General features: G+C 39.5%; 1 protein-coding gene across 1 annotated transcript in view; it reads right to left on the bottom strand.

Annotated features, from left to right (window-relative positions):
- Positions 1-15,168: 15,168 nt before the first annotated feature.
- Positions 15,169-20,581, bottom strand: part of LOC147624175 (uncharacterized) — a 7,915-nt gene continuing 2,502 nt past the window's right edge. The window contains exons 2-3 of the mRNA XM_086819896.1: positions 15,455-15,711; positions 15,169-15,350 (exon numbers count right to left, since the gene is read on the bottom strand). Of these exons, the coding sequence (XP_086676022.1) occupies positions 15,208-15,350; positions 15,455-15,686 (375 nt within the window). The 5' untranslated portion in view covers positions 15,687-15,711 and the 3' untranslated portion in view covers positions 15,169-15,207. The remainder of the gene's footprint in view (positions 15,351-15,454; positions 15,712-20,581) is intronic.

Below are 20,581 nucleotides of genomic sequence, written 5' to 3' on the forward strand. Positions count from 1 at the left end.
ACTGCAGGAAGGGCGATTGGTTGTGTAGACTTTGTGGTAGTTTTTTAAATTTTTTTTAAGGATGGTATTCTGCACGCTTAGGTTGGTACGGCCATATGCTTAGGATGGTACATCTGTGGCTAAGGTTGGTACGGGCGTACGTTTAGGATGGTACGCCCGTGGTAATTTTTTACTTTTTTTGGGATGTATGTCTATACGCTTAGATTAGTATGGTTGTACGCTTAGGATGGTACGCCTATGGGTGGCTAAGGCTGGTATGGGCGTACGCTTAGGATGGTACGCTTGTGGCAAAAAAAAAGGGATGGTATAACTATACACTTAGGATGGCATGCCTATGGTAATTTTTTTATTATTTTTCAAGATGGTACATTGGACGCTTAGGTTGGTACAGTCGTACGCTTAGGATGGTACGCCCATGATGGCTAAGGTTGGTACATGCGTACGCTTAGGATGGTATGCCCATGGTAAATTTTTTACATTTTTTTCGGGATGGTACTTCCGTATGCTCAGGTTGGTACAACTGTACGCTTAGGATGATATGTCCATGGCTAAAGTTGGTACGGGTGTACGCTTAGGATGGTACTCCTGTGGTAAAAATTTTCCAGGTTCGTACGATCGTATGCTTAGAACGTATGCCCATGGCCTTAGGTGTAAAGGACCATGTGGCAAGTTGAAATTTAAATTTGGAAATTTAAAATTTGAATTTGAATTTCAAATTTTGAGAAAAATGAGTGGGAGATAACTAAGACTCTCTCATTAATGCTAGGTAGGTGGGAAAAGACTAAAGTTAGAGTCTACCTCTAAATTAGTGGATTTCGACTAATTTAGAGGTACTCTAACTTAATTAATGATTAATTTTCTTAATCTCACTATTAATCACTCTTTAACCCTCTTTTTTGCCCTCTAATTACTCTTAATTGGTGAGAAGCTTAAGCATGGGGATTTGATAGGCCGATTTAGCAATGTTTAGGCTAATCCAAATATGTGATTACCCTTAAATAATCTCACTAATTAGGTCTCTAATTAACCCACTCAAAAGAGAAAATTAAGTAAATGAGAACTAATTAGTGCTAATTCTTGCTAATTAAGGCCTAATAGGAGTGGACTAAACATGGATTTGGATCAAGGCAAGTGTTTAGAACACTAATGCCACTCCAATTAGTCTAATTATAGCAATAAGGTTCAATTTTTTGGTTTTTTTACACTCTTTAAGTTCACTAATCACACTAACCAATAGATTAGTGATAATGAGTGAAAATTAAGAGATAGTTTATGGTTTTTTAGGTTTTATGGTGGATTAAATTAAGCAAAAGAAAAAGATTAAGCTAAAAATTAAGAAAAAATAATCTAGGTTTAAGCAAAAACCCTCTTGCTTAGGCTCTTTAATCACACAAATCTCAAATTTTCTACACTCAAAAAAGTAGTAATCCTACTCTAAACACAAAGCTATACATGAATCACATCAGAAACATCAACAAAAACCATGCAAAAACATTAAAATACATAAAAAAATAAAAAAACCGCATGCTAAAGAGCTTACCTAAGGCAAGGCCGTGCAATGGTTCCATCCCCTAGACCCTCGGCATAAAGGGCTTTCAAGGTAGTGAGAGAGGCATTCATACTTGGCTTTGCACCCTACAGGCCCAAATGGAGCCCCATCATCCAACTGTTCTAATTAGAACAAAAACCCGAGGAAATATTACACGACTACATTCGCACACATTAAGTACCTTGATTCACGTTATGAAGAGAGAAAAATTGAGTGACAATCACTTAGTGGACCGTTTCCTCTTAGGCTTGCACAATCCAAGGCCACACGACCACACGTTGGTCAAGGACCCCTCCACCTTTGATCATGCCTACAACAAATGGGTGATCTTTCTCAATGATAACATGTAAGAAAGCTATTCCATGCAAATGGCCACCGCGCCAATGACAACCCAAAGCTCATTTGTCATATTATCTTCTTCTCCTCGTGGGCACCAAGCCTTACTGGTGGCACTACCCCCAACTAACTACTCACACAAAGCACCACCACCACGACCTTCTCCAGTACCAATCTTTCTATTCCAATCGTTGTCTCTCCAAGAAAATCCTATTGCTCATGGAAAGATTCCAACCACGTCCATTTCTCAACCTGTGGAGCCCATGCGCTCCGTCATCCCTGAGGCACCCCTAACACATCATCTCCCTTTGTTGGTGCCTCACATGGACCCTAAACCACTTGTTCTTCTCTGTTTCCTCTGCCACCATGGACCCCATAGAGTGGTTAAATGCCCTCAAAAGAAACGCCTGCCCCAGTGACACCCCAATGTCATGGCTGTGGAATTGACCATTACTATAAGGATTGCCCTTTGCAATCAATTTCTTGATCCATAGTCTAAGGCATGCCATCCCTCAACGTGTTAAGTGTTCAACATGGGAAGATTTTGACTGTCCCATTGAATGTCGTCACACGGTTGGCAGGCTAAGCTAAAGAAAGCCACATCCCAAAAGAAGCAAAACTCTAAGCACATTGGCCAAGGTAAAGATCGGGTTAGCATTCGCATTGGCTCAAAAAAGACCACATCATCCTCGTCCGGGAGCGATAATCGTTGTGCCGAACTGCCACTCCCCCATGCAACCCACCAAAAACTCACCAAATGGGAAAAACGGTTGGCCACACATCGCAATTCCATCCTCCTTGAGAAGCAACGTCTTCAGGAGGCCCATGCACTGGTAGTCCACTACTAGGCTCAACTAGAGTCACCACCTGTTTTTGTAACCTTCGACCTCTTCACATCAAACAACTCAATGTGAACAATGACACAGATTTTGATAGTGACTCACGAGGTCCACAAATGGCCAAGCCCAAATCCCACATTCACATCAAACAACTAGATGTGAACAGTGAGTGACAGATTTTGACAGCACTCACGAGGTCCGCACACCAAATTTGCTGAGGTATTTTATCCTCCTACAACAACCAAATCTCGACCTCCACACCTGTCAAATAAGGACCAAATTGAACTTTCATGTACTATTGCTGGTCCACTTTATGATCAAGGCCCAGTACCTCAAGAAGCTCCTACTCATCAACGCGACCTAGCCAACCTCTCAACCTTTCTTTCCTCAATCCAAATGCCCATTGGCACCTTGTTAAGAGGTAGTCCAAATTTATGGAATGACCTTCAGGAACTAATGGCTTCTGTGGAGGAGGGAGCTCACTCAAATTTCTCAAATGAATATGAGCACCATCATCCAGACTTACTCCATCACCACAACCCACAACCCAAAGACACACCAACAATTTGCGTAAATGCATTGGGCCACTACTTCGAAGGTGATGACACCAAAGTCACCTTGCCCATTTCCTAACGGACATGTGGTCAAAGGCATCCTGGATGGCGATGCCAACGTAAGCATCCTCACACGAATATGCTGGGAAAAATGGGGCCAGCCACGCCTTAATCATACCACATTGGTCAGGCTTGCAGATGGGAAATCTGCAAAACCCTTGGGCATAGTGCATAACCTCAAGGTAAAAGTTTGTGACATGACATTCCACCTCACATTTGTAGTTATGGACTTTTGTAATGCCGCATATGAAAGCATCTTGGGTGGACCCTTCATGTGACAAACACAACTGATCCACAATTGGGACACGCATCATGTCTACCTCTGCAAAACAAAGGGTCTCAAATGCTCAAAGTCAATTTATATACATGGCAATCACATCTTATGGCCAAAGCTCCCTGTGCCAAAGACTTTATGACCACCACCAAGAGCAACGAGCTCTTTGTTTGATGATGCATGGGTGCCATGCATGGTTACTTTTGTCAATAGTGCAGAAGTCAACCATGACTAGCTAAAAATCCTTGCTACCCTTGACACCCTCCCAGATTGCAAACTCAGCACGCAATTCGTGATCCCAAATGGCCAAACCCTTCATGAACCCTACAAAGCCATTGCCTCGCTTAACACCCTAAGTGTAAGTGTAGCTCCTCAACCCGAAACAACCACCCGTAGATCTAGATAGATTTTCCCTTTGGGAAAAACATGCAACGAAAGCGTGCCTTGCTATCTCCCATAGCTAGCCACAATCTTTTTCCATGGGAAACATGGGTCTCTCTGGGCAAACCATCTCTTAAAACTGCCCATGCCAAAATTCAATTGCTTAGTGGAAATTGTATGCACAGCCTCGGGTTCTTTACACAAATTATACATATTGTATCTAACCCATTGGCTTGTAAGTTTTATGTGGTTCCCACAGGTGAGACAAAGGAAGCAGTCCAGCCTCGGAGAGGAAGCTGGGTCAAGAACGCTACAAGTACAATCAACTCCACTGACAACATAGCCACCCTCAAGCTTCCCCAGGGCAAGGTAACAATGATCCTTTAGGATGGGGAGTGCCTCGAATCTGATCCTCTGCCCCCACCAACTGCTTCCACAAAGGGTATTCTCCCACCCCCCACAATAACTGGTAAGTCTTCCACTGCCCCTAAACTACCACCAGAACTCACCCTACCCAGAATATGGATTGGACTCCCGACCATAAATTGTCTACAACGATGGCAAGCCCACACATATCCCATGGTCCAAACCAATCTCATTTTCTTGGAGGCATGGAAAGCACTTGGAGGCATGGAAAGCACTTGGAAAACCCACACTCACAAAAGAAGACACTTACATTCAAACATCACACGAATTGCGTCTAATGAGTGTTGGGTATTTCATTCTTATTGGAAATAACCAGTTGGAGTGTAGATTTCATGTTATCGATGCAAGAGCACTCCAAGGGCGGATTATCATTGGAAAAGAGTGGATTGATGCCACTCATTGCCAAATCAATTGGCACGAAAAAACGACCACCATGGAAATCAATGGCCAAAAGACCACAATCCTCTTGTGTCCCCAAGAGGAAATCATACACACCCTCAGGCCCAATTGCCCTTCCCCCTCACACCCCATCCTTATTACTGACAGTCTCCCCTGTGCCCACACCCCATGCCTCACCAAAGCTGGTCGATCGGCACTGTTGACACCATCCACACCACCAATGACAATCAAGCCTCGTCGCCGTCGACATTGCCCCTCAACTCTACAACCTCGACCAACCACACTGCAACCACCCCAACCTCATATCACTATCGTGATAATCAATGGTGGGCGCCTAAGAATCTTCTTGCCACTCAGGGATTCTGCAATGGCTACATATAATTATGGATCCCTAAATAGCCGTCTCTAAAACGTGAGCGCAAAAAGCCAACTAAGCTAACAAAAACCAACCCTAAGCCAAAGCTTAAACGTTGGCTCGTCCTTGACCTGCTGCCTGCTATGAGCACAAGGCTACTATGAAGGCAACACTCGCCTCTAGCTACTTAAGCATGCCGTCTATGCTCATTCCCCACAGAAACTCCCCAAGAAGCTATGACAAAAGGTCCCATAGCCACGGGTTAGGCAACCCCAAGCACAACGCAGCCAACAACATTGGGTGCCTACCAACGTGCTCAAAGCTCAAGGCTTCCATGAAGGCAACACACACATGTGGCTCCCAAAGCCACCATCAAAAGCCTCTCCTCCACATCAACAACCACATCATAGCTCAAAGCCTCGCCGACAAAAAAGCCCGAAGCCTTGACAACCATAGACCTTCATCACTCGGCAATGTTGGGTGCCCAAATGTCTCTTAGAAGCCCAAGGCTTCCATATAAGACCAAGGCTTCCATGATGGCAATTCCATCATTTGGCTCCCAAGGCATACCCCTCAGCAGTTCGCCCAAACCACACCCACCACGCTAGTACTCATCTAATTGACAAAAAATGGTATGGCGACCAATGGGCAAGCAAGTCCCCTCTTCCTCGACAAAATCCTACGGACTTGCCCACACCCAACCCATGGGCACTCAAAAGCTCAATTTGTCTACCCCTTTTCCCCAATGGAGCCTCCTCACAAAGCTCCACCCCGCCCCTTGACTTCGCCACCAAACCAAGGGGCAGTGCTACAAATGGCCAACATTATCCAACCACTCAAAGATAAACTCAAAGGTAAGCTCACAAATCTAGCCACATGGTCCACTCGGTATAGAACCCTCTTTAGGGGTACTGATCAATAAACACATTTTTTTTAAAGTCTCTAGGTGATTAGGACCATGGTGCACACCTTTTGCCCTCGCCCATGCACAACACCTACAATTCTCACTGGGCTCTGTCCTATGCGCACACCCCGCACAAAGTTTCATCATCGACAGCCATGTAGGTACATCTTTGGATGGGGGGACCATGGTGGGTGCAAGCCTGGTCAATGGTATGACCCATCGCTTGGATTTTCTTAATCACCCTCACTTTACCCTAGTAACTGTGCTTCATGCCTGATCCATTCGACCCATAACTTCTTCTTTGGCTCAACACCTATGGATCCTCGCCACATCAACTGCCACTCCTATCCACACAGGATCCCAGAGCTCCAATGATAGAAGAAGACAAAGCACCCAACAAAGATGTAGCCAAGATTGCCACAGTGATTACATGTGATAGTTTTTCCAGTATACAAAGCATTTTGATTAATTCCTTGAGTGACATTTGATGTGTTTTTGAGTTTAGACTCATGCTCAAGTAGTGAAGACTCAACTTCAGTTAGAGTTTTGTTGTCGACATTTTTGAGTGTGGACACAAGAACATCATAGGGCTTTGTCGACGCTGTTGAGAAGAACTGCAACCGCTTCAATCTTCTTCTTGATTCCTGCTAGTTGTTGCTTGAGTTCCTTGAACTTGTTGATGTGAGCCGCCATTGTGTTAGATTCTATTTGTCCAATCTATAAAACTGCATCAAAAGGTTAACCTTGGAGCTCTTGGTTTCTCTTCCAAAGACTTTGTTAAGTTCCTCCCATGCCTTCTTGCAATCTTTTATCCCTGCAATGTGATGTATGACTTCATCTCTCTAACTCTGAGCTATTGCCAAGTGCTTTGTGATTGTTGAATGTGTAAAGTGATGTGCCATCACTATCTTCACTAGGCTCAATTAGATCTCATAGCCCTTCTCTCATCAATGTGTACATGGTTTTCATTTGCCAAGTGTAAAAATTATCCTCATTAAACGTATTTTTCTCTAATGTGAGTTTCTTCATCATGTATGACAAGGGGTCTTACTGATAGTATTAGGGTAGTGTCTATCCCTTTTTACAATATGCAATGAGAAGGTTGGGAAGGTCTTTGCACTGTGATAATGATTCACGGCTAGTGTTTAGTCTCGATACAAGATTGGTGATGAAAAACTCTTCAATTGAGTAGTGTAAGTGGATGTGATGAATTTTGATGCAAGAGATGATCTCCCACAGTGGATTTACACTCTAATTTTTCAATTTTGAACTTTAATTAGACTAATTTTTATAAATACTATAATAATGATGATAATTAGTACCTAATTAGAGTGATTAGAGATAAAAGAATTTGGAGGCTAAAATTGAGCTTATGAATGCAAGATTTGAAGGGGATTTTGTGATAGACTTGAAGAACACTTTCATTAGCTTAGGAGATTAACCTAAAAAATCAGCCCATCCTCAACATAAATCAACGCAAACAGGTTGATTTTTGACTGGTTTTTGCCTTCTGGTTCATGTACTGCATCAAAGGTCTTAAGATTCGGGTTGTGTAGATCTTATACTAGGTACTAACTAGCCCTAGAAGGACTTAGGTCAATTCGAATCACAAGCAACAAATGCAACGAAAAACGAGTCAGGTAAAATGCGCTAAAAATGGACGATTTCCAACAAATTAGATGGATTACTTATAGACATGGCTTAGCAATGATGTTAGCAAGATGCCCAGAGGAATTTGGCAATGGTGAAGAGGATGTGGAGAATTAAGCTAAGATATTTTTTACCACAAATGGAAGCTATGGTAAGATGCCGTAAATTTGAGATTAGGATTAATGAGCACAAGATTAGTGATGAGAAGGGATTAATGTTGGCTAAGGCTAAGCTAATGGAGAGGGGTGGCTCTGATACCATGTCAGAAAAGATGAACCCTCACCATGCATGGCTATGGTGTGCTTAACCCTAATTACTATGCTTAAGGAACACTAATCTTATGGTGGGTGCGACCTAATTAATAACATAATGATGATGAAAAGATTATGCTAACTAAGCTTAAGACTCAAGCGCACAATTAGGTTACAAGATTGAGACTTGTACTCATAAAGAGGCTTGAGAGCTTGCTTCATATTTCATTACTTGAAATGATCCCCTTTTATATGTGAGGAGGTACACTCTTGGGCTTGTACATCAATGTGGGATAATTTTCAACTCTTCTCTCTATCTCACATGTCACCTCAAATCTCAACACGATGAAGTTCTCCAAGATGCATTCAATGTGGCCATAATTGTAGTATTTTGGTTGATCTTGAAGTTCATGGCTCATAAGCCTATCAATGTGACTACTATAGGTGCTGTAAAATTTGGGTCCTTGACCAAGATAAGTTCTTGTGGATATCTACCATGTTTAGGTGAAGATTCTTGTAGGGCTACTTGTGCTTGTGATATATAGGGTAGATCTGTATTTTTATTGTCTTTCTTGATTGTCTTGCATTTTTATGGTTTCTTTGTTTTTGCAAGAAGGTTCTTGGCTTGCTTATACTTGTTTAGGATGCTATTTGCATGTCTCTTCTAATTGCCACAAGACTTGTAGGAAGGTTCTTGTGGTTCTCCTTTTATGTTCTCAAAAAAAGAATGATATTTGCACGTCTCTTCTAATTTCCATAAGACTTGCATGAAGGTTCTTGTGGTTGTCCTTTTTGCTAAGGACACGTTCTCATAAGACTTGCATGAAGGTTCTTGTGGTTGTCCTTTTGCTAAGGACACGTTCTCATGGCTATCATTTTGCCTTTTAGGTTGTTCAACTTGTTTGGACTTTGAAATTTAATTGGCATTGATGCTAAGTAACTTTCTTTTGTTGCTTATTACTGCTTAGGCACCCACCTCCATCATCTTTGTTTATGAGTAGTTGAAACACATTAGCATAATGTTCCATGTATTTGTGTGCTCGCCCAAGACCAACTTTTACCATGCTAGAAGCTCATTGATTACTCAACACTGTAGCATATCATCATAATATCACAAAACAATGAAGGGAAAATATAAGGGTTTACCTAGCACTCTCGCCACCCAACCATAGGCTCCAAACCACACGTGGTGATAAGCTACCCACCACCGAGCTAAACACCGAAACAACCCATGCCCACAAAGCATGCATGTCCCATACCACACACCCCTAGCCATCTCATGGCTGTCTCATTGGCACTACCCACCACCAATGGGCTAACCACCACTAGAGTAGTTAGGATCCCTGGGATGCCTTAGTCCAAGGTAGACCTCCACAACAACTGGAACTACTCACAAATGAGCCATAATCCCAAACTATCAACTTCACATTGAGGAAAACAACTAGAATAGAAATAACTTTTTAAATCAAGAAACACTTCAAAATTATTCTTTTAAAAAAGATGCATAAATACTATCATTGCATTGTACTATCACTTCACAAATGAGCTATAATCCCAACTATCAACTTCACCTTGAGAAAAACAACTAGAATAGAAAGAACTTTTTAAATCAGGAAATGTGAAAGATCCCTGCCCCCTCCGCGCAACGAATTCCGGGGTGCTAGCAACGGAAGTAGCACTTCTTGCGTAGGGCAAAACCTCTCACTTGGGGCCTCGCCCACACGGATATCTAGACAAGAGACTAATCACTCGGTTCTTCGAAAACCGAACCTCGAAAAACTTCCCTCACCCAACAAACATAGGCGATTCCTCCAGGATATTTTATTCTAACGTAGTCAAGGTCATCACTAACCAAACTGATCTGACCGAACCCGTAAGTCTCATGGTCAGATCAAGGAAGAGTCTTGCACTTGGATCATAGAGTCCAACGCTTTTTTCCTCATCAAGAGGCACAACCGTTGATTCTTTTCCATAGAACAAGGGTTATCTGGGATTTACTTCAACTATCGTAACTTAACAGAATTGAGTCTCATTTTAGGGATCCATTAGTCCAGCCTAACCCCATCCAATCCCATGGGTTAGCCAACCACCCAACCACTGTAGTGATAGAATCCATTTAGAAATTTGGTTATGTTTTGCCCCGGGTACCAGGGAAAAGAGTTCCCAGGTCCCCTAGCCGGCGCTTCAAGCAAACTTCAAGATAGTCACACCACTTACACACCCAATATGAAATTGCCTATTTCACAGATTTAGCTATCTTTAAAACAATCTTTTAATGAGACCATAGTATCATTGATCATAGTCCTCCAAAATATCCAGCTTGAATTCTAATTTCTAATCATTCCTTCATTGGTGTACCTATGGCATCATTGGCAACCAGAACGCTCACCACCTGTTCACTCAGGGGCCTTTTCAATAGTTCCTAGCTCATAGTACCCGGCAATATGATCACATAAAAAAATCCAAATGAACTCTCCGTTGAAGATCAACCAACATATCCATATAAAAGAGCCATGGACTCATCTGTTGAGGACTAGCAGGACAATCAACCAGATCCATGCCCGAGTTCAGAAAAAGAACTCTAACACCTTGTTCCATTTTTCTTCCTCAACGCACGCGTGGGTATCTTTAGCGAACCAGAGCCCGAGCACTGTATGGTTAGCACCCTCTAGGCTCCTTTGCAGGCAACCTAGCGCTTCACTCATAGGCCACTTCCTTGGTCACTTATCCACCGTACCGGAAGCTCACCATTTAAATCGAACTGAGGCTGGTCAAGACCTCATCAGCCGACCTTGCTACGCGAGACGTCCTCCATTGACTCTCCGTCAGCTATTATAACTTTATCACCTAGGTCTCAACGACCTCATTCATAAGATGGTCAAAATGCTTCCCCAGCATTCTTGACATAAAATAGTCATTTAAAAACAGGTTTCATAAATACAGTTTCTAACGAACTCTCATCTTTCCACATCATTTCTCATTATTCCATATTCTTCTACATCAATTCACATTGCTTATTCCATGCCTAGTCATATGTATTCCCATCGTCCTTCATCCATTCTCATCCAATCACATCATATTACATCTCATCACATCGTCCTTCATCCATTCTCATCCAATCACATCATATTACATCTCATCACATCTATCCTCACATCACATCACATCATCACAACATATCCACATTGCATCTCATCCATTCATATCACATCACATCCTTCTACATTCATTCAGATCCACATCACATCCACATATCATCACATCACGTTCACATCATATCATCGCATCACGTTCACATCTATTTACATTACTTCACATCCATTCACATCTACCCAAGTCCATATCACATCACATCTCATCTATCCACATCATATCTCATCCATTCATATCTAACCAGATCCGCATCATATCACATCCATTCACATCTCATTACATCACATTCACATCTCACCTCATCCATTCACATCTCACCTCATCCACTCACATCTCATCACATCCATTCACATCCACCATCACACCCATTCGTATCCCACATTCATTCACATGCATATCTATCACATCACATCACATCGCATTCTCATCCATTTACATCACATCACATCCTTTCACATATCATCACATCTCATTCTCATCCATTTACATCACATCACATCCTTTCACATATCATTACATCTTATTCACATCTCATCACATCCACATCCATTTACATCACATCACATCTCATCCACATCTCATCACATCCACATCCATTTACATCACATCACATTTCATCCACATCCATTTACATCTCATCACATCCACATCGCATTCACATTTAGTACCGTTTTCTACTTTCGATACCGATAAGACTTTTCTAAGTTTCTGCCAATTGCTTGGCCTAGTTAAAGGTACTTTTTCTCGATGGATATTTTCATATTCTTTCTCAAATTTCTCAAGTGAAATATATTCAATATTCTTCTTTTGAGTAAAAGATTCATGGGATTTACAAAAATCAATTCTACTCATATTTTTCAATAAAATTAATAATGCTCAAAATTTCACTTTTGATAAATACTCATAATTTGAATTATGCCAAAAATCCCTCTTTTACCATATAATTACTTGGATCTCAAATATCATGGGAATTCCTCTTTTTTCATAAAAATAAATTTACCAAAAATTTCTCTTTTTGCATAAAAATAAATTTACCAAAAATTCATCTTTTGCATCAAAATAAATTTACCAAAAATTTCTCTTTTACCATTTAATTACTTGGATCTCAAATATCATGGGAATTCATCTTTTTATATAAAAATAAATTTAGCAAAATTTACTCTTTTCTCATAATCAATTAATTATGCATAATTACAAAAAAAATTATTTCTCATGAATATGATGAAAATCATTCTTTTTGCATAGGATGTCCAATCCTAGAATATGGTAGGAAGTCCTCTTTTAGCATTATGCATAAAAAAAAGATATGTATTATTTTCTAAAAAATTTACCATAGCTTCACTGCTATTACTAATAATTCTTAATTTTTTTCTAAAGAATAAAAGCTTGTAATGAAAATTTGATAGTAGTTCCTCTTTTATGCTTAAAATTAAACTATGAATTTAAATAACAATTTTAACCATAATCATAAACTTAATTATGATTATCCCACTAGATTAAGCTCATTCCATTATTTCTCTTTTCCCAAATTGATAGGATAATCTATTTTTCATTTAGAATCAATCTAAGTAGTTTTTAACTACTTATAAATAAAAGAAATAACCATTATTTTGTTAACACAAAATCATAAGAATACCATTTTCTTAATCTCTAGCTTAACAAGACTAGAGTTTAGCTTTTAATTAAGAGACTATCATTGAGAAGCATCCTTTTTCAAGTGATTTAGCCATAAAGATGGCTATTCTTTTAGAGAGAGAGGTTTACTTAAAGAAAGCATTACAAATAAGCATAAACATTAACTTTCTCTTAATTAAGCATTAAGACTTTTAGGGAAAGCTTGATTTGAATTAAAACAATTATTTAGAAATCTTCTCAAGCTTGAGAGGGGTTGAGAAGAAAAAAGTCATTGAGATAAATTAGAAAAAACCATAAAAATTGATTTTACCTCCAAGTTTGGCTTGATTCTCTATTAGCAGTGAAGCCCCCGACCAATCAAGGTCCACCAAGAGGAGAAGAACAACTCCAGGAGTTGTTGTAGAAAGAGAGAGAGAGCTCCAAGCTCCCAAGAGAGAGGAAAATTTAAAGGATAATAGAAAATATAATTATTTTAATATAATACTTGCATAGTATAGCTCCAATATTTTATTACAAATTACTGAGGGTCTATTTATAGGTGAGGGAGGCCACTAACCAAATCTAACTGGGTTCTAGAATTTTCTAGGTTCAGTTTGACTCAATTTGGACAAGATTTGGACCAGTTTGGCTCCCTTTTTGATTTGGACTAGTTTGGCTCTCTTTTTGATTTGGTTTGATCCAGGAGAGAGGAGAGATAAGAATATCACAATTTTTTTGTATCAAAAACCCTTCCACACATGTGAAAGAGACGCCTACCTCAAGAGTCCCTCTTTCCTTACCAAGGTGTCAAAAATGCATCATTATTCTAAATTATCTCATTTTTAGTAATATCTTATAAATTTTAACTAATTAACCTTGTACTCAGTCAACTCTTCATCTTATGTGAGAATTTACTCATTTTTGGGTATTTTCTTTTATTCTTTGGATTTATCTCATCCCAACACTAGGATTAATCCAATTGGCCCATTGGAACCTTAATTGGACCATAATCCAAAAATTTCTGAAAATGTAGACTCTTAGGCTAAGGTCCCTTATACTATTTTTAATTAATTCCTAATGCACATTAGAAAGTTCATTTTGACCTTCTATTTCAGGGGAAACCATTTTAGACACTAGGAGGATTTTTATATCCAAAGATATCTCAATTTTAGATTATCTCTCTCTAGATATTTTCTCTCTCTAGGCTAAAATAGGGTAAAACAAGATCTTTCTTTTATTTCAGAGAGGGGAATAATTACAAGAACAGAAGGAGAGGTTCTTACATCTTTACATCTCAAAATTTGGAGGAAAGAATCTTACAAAATACTTCAAAATTGTTCTTTAGACAAGATACATAAGTATTATCACTGTATTGTACTTCATTCCTTAAACACAATAAAGAACATCACATTCATTATTCTTTAAAGAAGATGCATAAATACTATTACTGCAATGTACATTCTTTAAAACACAATAAAGAACAAAACATTCATTATTGTTGAGCATTTCTCTAATTTCCAAAGTAGAATCTACATGACTTATCATCATTAATTACATTTGATACACCAATAAAGAACTTTTTAAATTAAGAAATAATTCAAAATTATTCTTTAAACAAGATGCATAAATATTATCAATGCATTGTACTTCATTCTTTAAAAGAACATCACATTCATTATTCTTTAAAGAAGATGCATAAATACTATCACTGCAATATACTTCATTCTTTAAAACACAACTAGTATTGGACCCGCGCGTTGCTGCGGCGGCGGCGGTAGGTAGAGTTCTAGAAAAAATAAACTCAGTTTTTCCAATTTAGGTCATGTTTTAAGTAAACACAATACATTATTTCAAGTGACTTCATATATACATATCTCAAAATAACATCCATGTCTCGTAGATTTATGGCGAAAACAAAAATATCATAGTAATGTAGCATACGAAGATGCAAAAAAGGACCAATATTACATATTCTCAAAATGCACCACAAAATACGTATTCTCAGTCAGTGATGTCAGAATCAACAAATTGAATTCTTCTCTTGTGAGAAGGATCATTCAATTGTCTCCTCATCACAATACGCTCTCTATTGTAAAGCGGTGATCCATCCCGCACATGCTCTACTATCGATGAATGCAAAGGACCTGCATTCATCGATAGTAGAGCATGTGCGGGATGGATCACCGCTTTGCAATAGAGAGCGTATTGGACCCGCGCGTTGCTGCGGCGGCGGCGGTAGGTAGAGTTCTAGAAAAAATAAACTCAGTTTTCCCAATTTAGGTCATGTTTTAAGTAAACACAATACATTATTTCAAGTGACTTCATATATACATATCTCAAAATAACATCCATGTCTCGTAGATTTATGGCGAAAACAAAAATATCATAGTAATGTAGCATACGAAGATGCAAAAAAGGACCAATATTACATATTCTCAAAATGCACCACAAAATACATATTCTCAGTCAGTGATGTCAGAATCAACAAATTGAATTCTTCTCTTGTGAGAAGGATCATTCAATTGTCTCCTCATCACAATACGCTCTCTATTGTAAAGCGGTGATCCATCCCGCACATGCTCTACTATCGATGAATGCAAAGGACCTGCACACAAACAAAACAATGATAAATCAAATCTGCACATAACGACACATCGATAAATAAAATCTCAAAAAAATCTTATAATAGAAAAACATAATCAAAATTACCTCGTACAATAGAACATCGAGTGGATGGTACATGAGGAGCTCTAGTATAAAACGCATAACGAATACCAATGGTCATGATGGATGTAAGAAACAACCACTCATCGGGTACTGAATACCCCTCAAATGATGCAAAGCATCTGTCCATCTCTCTCCAAAACAAATAGACACCCCACTCCTCATCAGGAACACCAATCCCGTACATCTCGATGCCTTCGTCGATAACTCTTACCATAAACGTATCAATGTCATGTAATATCCTAAAATCAAAGCATAACAAATAGGTTATACAATTATTTATATATAGGTTCAAAAAATATTCATACAATGCCTAACAATTACACTTATACTTACCCATCCCTATAAGCATCAATCATAATCCCTGCTACGTGACCTGCAGTAATAGGAGCTGACCATAGCGGTGGCTCTGTACAGATAGACATTAGTATAGAATGTCATGTTCCATACTTTGTAATCAAGAAAAGTTAAGTAAATATAGAGAATAACTCACCTACTATCCTCGACAAAGGCATTTCTAATGTAAAGGTAATCTTAGACATGTCTGTCAAAACATAAACAACAAAAATAGGTACTTTTACCATGGACAAATATGTATAAAAAAAGAAATCACAACAAAATTAATCAAATTGCAGAACTTAAATAAGAAACCTGACTTGTCACTTTGAAGTCATCAAGATCTCCTTATAAACAATATTGTTTGTTGTAGGTGTATAACTTTGAAGATCATCAAATGAACACTCTACATTAGCATTATCCTCAAGTAACACCTTCACAGCATGAGGAGACCGTGCTCGTGACAACGCGACATACAGTTGTCCATGAGTAAACACTGGAGTCACCAAATACAACCCCAAGACATTTAGGGTTTGGCCTTGTGATTTGTTTATTGACATGCCAAATGCCAGCCGGACGGGAAACTGTCTCCACCTCATGGTGAATGGTAGTTGGGCCTCGCTGCATATAAAGGTAATCCGTGGAAGAAATACTCTTTCGCCAACTTTAGTACCAGTGATGATTTCAGTCTCCAAGACTTTAGAGTGAAAGGCCTTACATATCATCCGTGTACCATTACAGAGTCCACGTCTTGGATCCAAGTTACGAAGCAAAATAACAGGAGCTTCTAACTTTAAAACCAAGTAGTGAGGTGGATATTTGCCCCGAAGGTCGATTGTGTTCAAAAATTCTGTGGAATATAGGAATGAATTTTCATCATTTTCAAGAATTGAATCTGCACTGAAATATTGCTTAGGCTCACCAGGCATTGCATCCAAAGCTGTCTTATTCACAATATCCACTTGACTGTTTATCGAAGCAAGAATAGCACGCTCACTAAAGTATGAAGCATATGTCGTAGTGATAGCCAATTCAGAGTATACCCAATGTACCAAGTCTTTAAGAGTCGATCTTTGCAAGACCATCGTATTATCATCGCTACAATCCACTCCATTCCCAATATTCATGACCCACTGTTTAAACTCATTGCATCCATTAGTATTGCTTGATTGAATATGCATATTTCCAGTTAACTTTAGAACTTTGATAGAGTTCCATAGAAAGGAACGACACAATGCTGCATTAACAATGTCCTCACGTCTTCCCTTCATAATAACAGGCAAGATTTGTCTAAAATCTCCTCCCATTAATACAACCTTTCCACCAAATGGCTTATCTGAGAATAATACATCTTGTAAGCTCCTATCCAATGCTTCAAAAGCATAATGATGAATCATTGGAGCCTCATCCCAAATAATGAGCTTTAACCTCAGCAAGTTGTCCATGTACAGGGATTTTGCAAGTTGAAGAATTGTTTAGCTCCAGAGGTATCTTGAATCTAGAATGTGCAGTACGTCCATTTGTCAAGAGTAGAGAAGCAATATCTAACGATGCAGTGGCCAAAGCAACATACCCTTGTCCACGTACTCGCGCAAGCAAGCAATTATACAAATAGGTCTTGCCCGATCCCCCTGGACCATCCAGGAAAAAAATGTCACCTGCATCTATCGCAATTGCATGCATTACAGCATCGAAAGCAACACGCTGGCTATCTGTTAATGTTGACTCCATAGCACTTGATAGGTTATATTGTTCCACAGTATCAAAAGATCTCTCTTCCAAAAGCAATGTATTTTCACCCAAGACTTCCAAATCAGTTCTGTTTACTTTAGGCATTCCTTCAAAATCTGCCAATGTCCGTCTCTGAGCACGAAGAATTTCTTCTAAATGTAGTAGTGCATGAGTTTCAACTAATTGTTCAATACCAATAAACTGACCCCTGCTTCTCGATAACTGGTATAGAAAATCTTCTATCATTTCTTCTCGAAATCTCTTCCACAATATTCCTGGACAGGAAGGCTCACAAAATAGCAATATAGTACCAAAAAGATATCTCAATTGCAAGGCATTTTGCATAGATGATGCTTCCTCCATACATGCAACCCATTCAGAATCATCTTCCAGTATTCCTCTGGCAATGCAATATTGTAAGAAGTAGGCGAACATAGTATGCCTCACCTGCCAAAGGAGCTACAAAGTACATGCGCCCTATAGTGTTTCCAATCTTTCTTTTGGTCCATTTCTTTAACCTGGAGTTCCAAACCCATTGTTGAGGGAAATCACTATACAATGTATTGTTTGCTTCAGGATGTTGTTGATTACAGGTAAACCATTCAGTCATAGTAGTCTTGCCTACATTTTCCCTCTGAAAAACATCTGCAATATTATCATCATCTCTGAAGATAACATTATGACCCCCATCTAAGTGTACCTGCAACCGTTGCACATCAGGCTTCTCATTGTGTAAATCATACTCAAAGAGTCTCCAACATGCCTCTGATGCAGAGACGTAACGTGCATCCAAATACCTCTGAATCTCATCGACTACGCAAGCAGCATTAACATCCCCACCTTGTACAGTGCTAAATCTTATTGTTGCTCTGTCATGCCCCTTGTATATGTACTTGTAAAGATATTTCACTGCTGCTATTGTTGAGCATATTTCCACATTTACATGAGCATTATATGTGACTGAAAGATAAGGGTTATATGGCACAACCCATCTATTATCAACATTACACTTTTTCAATGCCACAGTTCTTCCATCATTTCAACGCATATACACGGGGTAACCACTCTCATCCACAGTAGTCTCTTGTGCAAAAGCTCATGGATAGTTCCTTGTGCATTTCCCTTTATCCATACAAATTGCACTTGGATTGAATGGCCCACAGGGCCCATGGATATTGCAATGCAACACGACATCATGCAGAGCAGGAAACATTTGCTTGTCAGGCAATTCGGCACATACTAATCTGTCATAGTCTTGGAGAGTCTTAGGTTTATGGGCACTATCCAAGATCAATAACGTGTGTGAATGAGGCAATCCTCTTTTTTGGAACTCAATGACACTCACATATCCAATCACCTTACCAAAGAGCTCCTTCTTCACGATATTTTTCATCATATCTGAATGTTTTTGGTGAAATACTCTAGTAGTCAAATCAGGCCGGTCACATGCACTTTGCCCCGGGAGTAAAGCATCTAATACCTCTGGCCACTTTGGGTTACAGGTGAAAGTAATGAATAAATCGGGCTTACCCTTTGAACGAACAATTGCCATGGCATCCTGATAAAGTTGATACATTTGTCGTGGCCCACCAGTAAAACTGGAAGGTAACACTATTCTACTTCCCACTGTCCTTCCTGCAATACCACTTCCACTTTCTTCCACATGAAGCATGTCTGCAATACCACTTCCACTTTCTTCCACATGAAGCATGTCTGCTAAACCACTATAAACCTCTGAACGCAAACTTTTTTGATTATGGCGTAGCCAAGATAATCGTGACTCTTTAACACTGCAATAAGCATCAACCATAAACTGTTGCAACAACCTTCCACCACGTAGCAAGCATGCATTTGTATCTGGGCGAATTTGCAATCGATAAGCATAGTATTGTCGTTGAGTCACACAATGACCATTTCTCAATGCACTCACTTGTGCATCAACATAAGGGATTCTCAAGTGCCATCCATCCTCCCCTCTTGGAAATAACATAACGTACAAAAGAGGCATATAGCACCTATGCAAATTAGAGATGTGTTTGCATGTGCCTTCTCGAGTATGCAATAAAATATCACGACGACCAACATTATGATCATCACCTTGACCAATCATGATACCTGCAATCTCGGAAGCTGTTGGCATTGAGTACTGCCTAGATGTGGATTTCGTCTCACATATAGTCATTTTCAAATCCAAACTTGGATTGTCACTCAACATTCTTCCCACATACTTAAAAGCTTGTGCAAATGGATTAGAAGTGTGCATCATCGATTGAAGTGCTTCTAGGGTTGTGGATTCCAATCCATTCATGACACCTAGTCGATTTTGTAATTCGTGCTCAGTATCAAACACATACAACTGTGCAAACTGTGGCTTAGGATTGTACATATTATTGGGGACCAAGGACCCAATCCGATGATAAACAGTCCCATGCACCTTGAAAGTATAGACACTACTATTGTGAAAGAGAGAGTCATCTTTTTGTGCACCCAATGATGAAAAAGCCAACACACTATTATAAGCCCTGATGTTTTCTCGAAATTTTTTACTTGTAGTGTCACTACCAATCAAAAGAGACCTTAATGGCTCAGGTGGTTCAGCAAGTGAAGGAATAGACACACGCCCATGTTTACAACAATATTTGCCAAGAACCTGTCCACAACTCATCTTCTTTTCACTTGCCCATAACTGTGCTCCACAAAACCGATACTCATGTGTCATCCCTCCTAATGAGTGACTTAAAGTGCACGAATATACCAAAGGCCAAGTAGCTGCATGTGTACCTTGTATGGGTGGGAGTTCATGGAGGATAGACAAAATCCCTCCCTTTCTTTTTTCAAATACATAAGAGGGAATTTCTTCGATACTCTCCCTTCTTATTGTATTAGCAAATGGTACTTCTCTCTCTTCATGGGCAAAAAAGGAACACATTGTAATTGCATTACCCTCATTTACTCTTCTAGCTGCATTATAAGAGGTCCTATTTCTAGCGATGAAGCGACGGTACCTTCTTGTAAGTCTCAAACTTTGAACCAGTGATATCCCTG

The sequence above is a fragment of the Cibotium barometz genome, chromosome 25 (assembly GCF_041138505.1).
Source record: "Cibotium barometz isolate CiBa-2024 chromosome 25, ASM4113850v1, whole genome shotgun sequence".
In the NCBI taxonomy this organism is placed as follows: Eukaryota; Viridiplantae; Streptophyta; class Polypodiopsida; order Cyatheales; family Cibotiaceae; genus Cibotium; species Cibotium barometz.